Source organism: Camelina sativa, chromosome 19 (assembly GCF_000633955.1).
Source record: "Camelina sativa cultivar DH55 chromosome 19, Cs, whole genome shotgun sequence".
Classification (NCBI taxonomy): domain Eukaryota; kingdom Viridiplantae; phylum Streptophyta; class Magnoliopsida; order Brassicales; family Brassicaceae; genus Camelina; species Camelina sativa.
This window is the reverse complement of record NC_025703.1, coordinates 10820150-10824703: the sequence shown is the minus strand read 5'-3', so window position 1 is coordinate 10824703 and position 4554 is coordinate 10820150. Positions and strand designations below refer to the sequence as shown.

At 38.3% G+C, this 4554-nt stretch overlaps 1 protein-coding gene across 2 annotated transcripts in view; it reads right to left on the bottom strand.

The window, feature by feature from the left end:
• Positions 1 to 4554, bottom strand: part of LOC104785519 (DNA polymerase I B, chloroplastic/mitochondrial) — a 7090-nt gene that overhangs the window by 1203 nt on the left and 1333 nt on the right. Inside the window, exons 2-10 of one of the 2 annotated variants that reach the window (XM_010489732.2) lie at positions 3446 to 4184; positions 3145 to 3336; positions 2225 to 2904; positions 1489 to 1963; positions 1281 to 1376; positions 963 to 1055; positions 682 to 876; positions 401 to 493; positions 212 to 315 (exon numbers count right to left, since the gene is read on the bottom strand). In XM_010489732.2, coding sequence (XP_010488034.1) covers positions 212 to 315; positions 401 to 493; positions 682 to 876; positions 963 to 1055; positions 1281 to 1376; positions 1489 to 1963; positions 2225 to 2904; positions 3145 to 3336; positions 3446 to 4184 — 2667 coding nt within the window. Of the gene's footprint in view, positions 1 to 108; positions 316 to 400; positions 494 to 681; positions 877 to 962; positions 1056 to 1280; positions 1377 to 1488; positions 1964 to 2224; positions 2905 to 3144; positions 3337 to 3445; positions 4185 to 4554 lie in introns of both variants that reach the window. The other variant, XM_010489733.2, reaches the window with a different exon arrangement.

The following is a 4554-nucleotide window of genomic DNA, read 5'->3' as shown; positions in this document are numbered from 1 at the left end:
AGCGCACATAGCAACATCAGCCGCGCTTCCCTGTAAAAATAGTGGTGATTGAGGTTTAGAGCCGATGGAGTTCAAGATGGTTAAGATCTGATGTCAGCGCATACAAACCTGAACAGGAGTGTTGATTGCTGCTCGTTCGATATGGTTCTTCTGGGCACGTGAACGGTATACAGGGAATTTACGAGCCCTTCCCAACAAAGTGACTACATACCCATTTTTTATAGCTTCTTTCTTGCGTAGTTCTTGCCATTTGCGGACTTCTTGTCTATCATTATACCAGAGATCAACTGTTTCTTGAGCTTCTTCTCTTGAAACCTAAAAGGTGGAAAATAAGCTTCTGTAAGCTTATTACAATAAATCAAGCATGTTCATATCAATTGTAACGGCTTTCTTAATATACCTTCCAATCTCTAGAAAGTCCAACAGCGGTCTTCCCATACGCAATCGAGAAGTTAAGCATCTTTGCTTTTCTTCTCTCAGAAGCAAAGGCATCCTGAATAAGTAAAAAAACAGTTTGCCCGCTGTTAGAAGAATTCAGGAACAAAGTCTAGCTTCCCTCGGTTCAGCACTATTAGAATTATTTTTTTTAAGCTATATAAGCAAAATGAATAAAAGACTTAGAAACCAAGCTTTCTAAGGTTTTTCCCAAAATCACTGTTAAAACATAAAACCAGGATTCACCTTCAATAATGGCACTGGCGGCTTCTCCTGTCCAGGTTGTGGATGCCATTCAAGGAGCACTTCACCATTTTCAACAGCTTCACGAATATGTGGATACATATTCATGGCTGTTCTCGAGTGGAAGTCTCCACCAGCTATGAAAGCTTCCATCATGCTTTTGCAACCAGTAAGATGTGCTAGAATCCTAAGTTCCAGCTGAAGATAAAAAAAACCCGCCGTACAGTCAACAAGTGAATTAGCTCACTAGTCACAAAAAAAGTAGATATAACTATAATTTTCACCTGTCCATAATCAGCAACAATAAGTGAATTTCCTGGTGATGCTATGAAGGCCTGACGGATCTTGTACCGATCTTTCTCCAATGCAGGTTGGTTCTAGACAGAAAAAAAAATATATACTTTACAAACAAATTCGAGATGTACTATGCTTCCAAGTAAAAATAGACATTGCACATTTCAAATCCAACGATGTACTAGCTCTTCATACCACAACATTTTAAAAATTTACAAAAGGCTCATTAGTAGAGAAATTAGAGAAGCTTAGTTACTTGATTGCATCTCCATTCAAGCAAAATCTTAAATTAAGTTCAAGCCATATACCTGCAAATTTGGCCTTCTAGCCGATAAGCGACCAGTTTCAGTGTTAATATTCAGGGAGCAGTGGACACGACCATCTTTTCCTGATACATTACTTCCCTGTCATTTAGAAAACCAATTCCATAAAAAAATAACCTGAAAGGATATGCTATTGGAAAATAATTAAGTAGCTCAAACTCCAGGGAACATTGTTATAAAAGAAAAAACATACCTGCAAAGGAAGAATAAAATTTGATATTAAGGAATCAATGGAGCAAACTTCACATAGTGCGGCAATAGCATGGCAAGCCTCCTTTCCACTTTCACCCCCTCCAAACGCATCAAATGCTGTTCCATAAGCAGATGTATTTGATTCATCAGAGGTATTGGAGTGTTGTGTTTCTAAAATTTCATCTGGTAGCGAAATAAAATCATCATCTCCAGTGTTTTCTTCTAGAGAAGTATCTAAAACGCCATCCGTATAGTCATATTCTGCAGAGACTTTCCCAGCTAAGGCTTTCAAGGTGTCTCCACTAACAGAGGGCCAGCCTGAGGCAGTGAACTTTTCAGTAGGTAGAGGATTGTCGCTAATCCTATGCAGTTTGATATTGCGGAACTTTGTCGCTGTCTTTTTTCCTTCTTCAATCACCTTATCAACATTAGGAACTTTGAAAAGTTTTTCATATGGAAGATCCTCACCATTACAACTGTAACAGAAATTAACAAAATTTAGTACAAGAAATAAGCACTAAGAAATGAAATTATGTTTCTTGGTTTTAGCAAGGAAAAAGATTACAATCTTTACCAAATTCTGAGACAAAAGAGTCATGCACTTAGTTTTCTTTGTAATAAAATGATATGGTACATGTCAAATTCCAAAATATTATGGTTTCTTCCAAAGATAACTTCTATTTGACACATACATGGAAACATAAGGCAGTCCAAACCAAGACTTGCAAGAAGCATACCTGTTAGTAATGCCACCAAAAAAGAGTTGTCGCAATTGCGTGTCACTGCCAACATTCATATGCTTCGCATCTGGACAATGTTTTGAAGCCCAATTTCGGAACCTCGAAACAGCAATTTCTTTTTCTGCTTTGGCTACAATCTCAATCTGCGCCAAATAATCCCTATCTACAAGAATTCCTTCCGCTTCCATTTTGGCAAGAAGCTCAGCAAAAGGCTGCCAATATTCTTGGTAGAAATCAAACATGTTCTTTTTTGAAATGAGATGTCCATCAAGAAACCATTGCTTCACTTGCAGTTGTTTCTTCATGCTCTCATAAAGCTTTAGTGTGCTTATCGAATCCAACGCCGAGTAGGAAATCCAAGCTTCTCGATCGTCTTTTTGTAGCTCTTCAACAGGAGGAACGACCACCAATTTCCCCTCTGATCCATCTTTTTTCAGTTTTCCCTTGCCGAAAATCTTCTTCATTGATATTTTACCAAATAATTCTGCTTCCTCCTTTGTCTCAGTTCCCCCAAGAACTCTTGGGTCACTTGTAAGTGCTTCGAGCGAATAACCACCAGATATCCGTCTAGATGAATCCCACAATCGTGCCATGTGCATCGTATCACCATGAAAACCAGAAAGCTTGATTCCATAATTTCTGATAATGTGGTGATCAAAGCTGTAGTTATGCCATACCTATAAGTACAAGAAAAGGTCAAGGTTAAAAATGATTTACACAATCAAAACAAAACATGATTCAGAAGTCAGTAGTGCCTTCAACTAAACAAAGGAGAGGCAAGGTGAAGAAATAGCCAATCGTTTTTTCAAGAAAACACACAACAAGAGAGAAAGCTAAAATAAGAATTTGAAACACCAAATTATCCAGAATTCACTGAATAATAGAAACACAGCAATTTGTTTCTCGTTTTAGCTCACTTTTTTTATTGATGAGTCTTCGAAAAATGGCTTAAACTCAGCCAAGATATCCCTTCCACTTTCGCCAAGCAAATCTACCCAGATACATGATTTTCCATCTCCAAAATCTGCTTCTGATCCACAATATAAACTGAAACATATCATCTCCCCATGGTCCACAGGTGTTTCAGTCTTCACATCAATCCTGGACACCTACAGAATTGATTACCAGAGTACAAGCAGTATAAAAAGAAGCGTCTAGAGCATTAGCATTTCTAAGCCATGTGAACAACAATGTATTAGCAAACACATGACCACATACCTCTGTATCGCAAGCATGGACAAGATTCCTATATTCATTCATGAGCTTAGCCACGGTTTTCTTTGCAGTATACGCATCATCAACAACAAAAACTCTCTCATATATTTTCTTGAGGTTTGCTCGGACTTTCGACAGGTTGGTGCATTTTTCCACTTGGGAAACGGTTGCTGATTTCTTATAGCTTGCATTGTCAAGAGACGAGTCACTGTTAAGAGGTCTTTGTTTTCCATGTGTATCCTTATCTCCTCTCAGAGTCATGTCTGTTTTCCCCTCAGCCTCAATATCCTTGCTTGGTAATGCAACGACCGGTCTTCTTATACTATTAGTTTGCATAAATCCATTCAATTCTCTATCAAGTGTGGTAATATCACTTCCTTGCTTCAGCTTGTAATCAAAGTTCTGGCCGTTTCCATAAGACTGGACATCATCTATTTTAGGGACAAAGCCTTTGAAATAATAACTGCCGTTACCAAAAGCATCATCTTGGTTGTTGTTAGCATGTTCGCCATTTCTTCCTCTGAAGTTATTGACTTCATCCCTCCAAGCACTCACAGCTCCAGCTTGTTTCACAGTTGGCGGAACCATTCTTGCCGTCTTCGAACCCAAATTAAGTTTCCACTCTCCACTAAACTCAACAGAGGACGACCGTTGATGACCCGAATGCTGAAATCCATGGGAACCCCCACAATCAGTAGTAGCAGTGGAATATCCAGAATTTCCATTGATGATAGCTATTTTCCTGCAAATCATAAGCACCAAAAATGGTATCAACACAAAGAGAAACACCTTCAAGCTCAGAATAATAACCAAACCACCTCTAACTTAAACAACACCGGAATCCTAAATAACTTTTTTTTGACACTCGAGTATGAAACCTTCACAAGAACAACTTATCCTCCAAAGCGAGAAACTGTATAGTACCCACAACTTTACCTGCTTTTTCAACTACTCCAAAACTTGAATCGTCACTATATAACCAAACAAAAGACTTACGAAACAGAGCAATTGACGAATAAGTAAGCTAAATTCTCACGAACCCTTCAACTAAACTTCAACCAAACCACAAAAAATGAGAGAAAGAGAACAGATAACAAAAAAAAAAAAAAGGG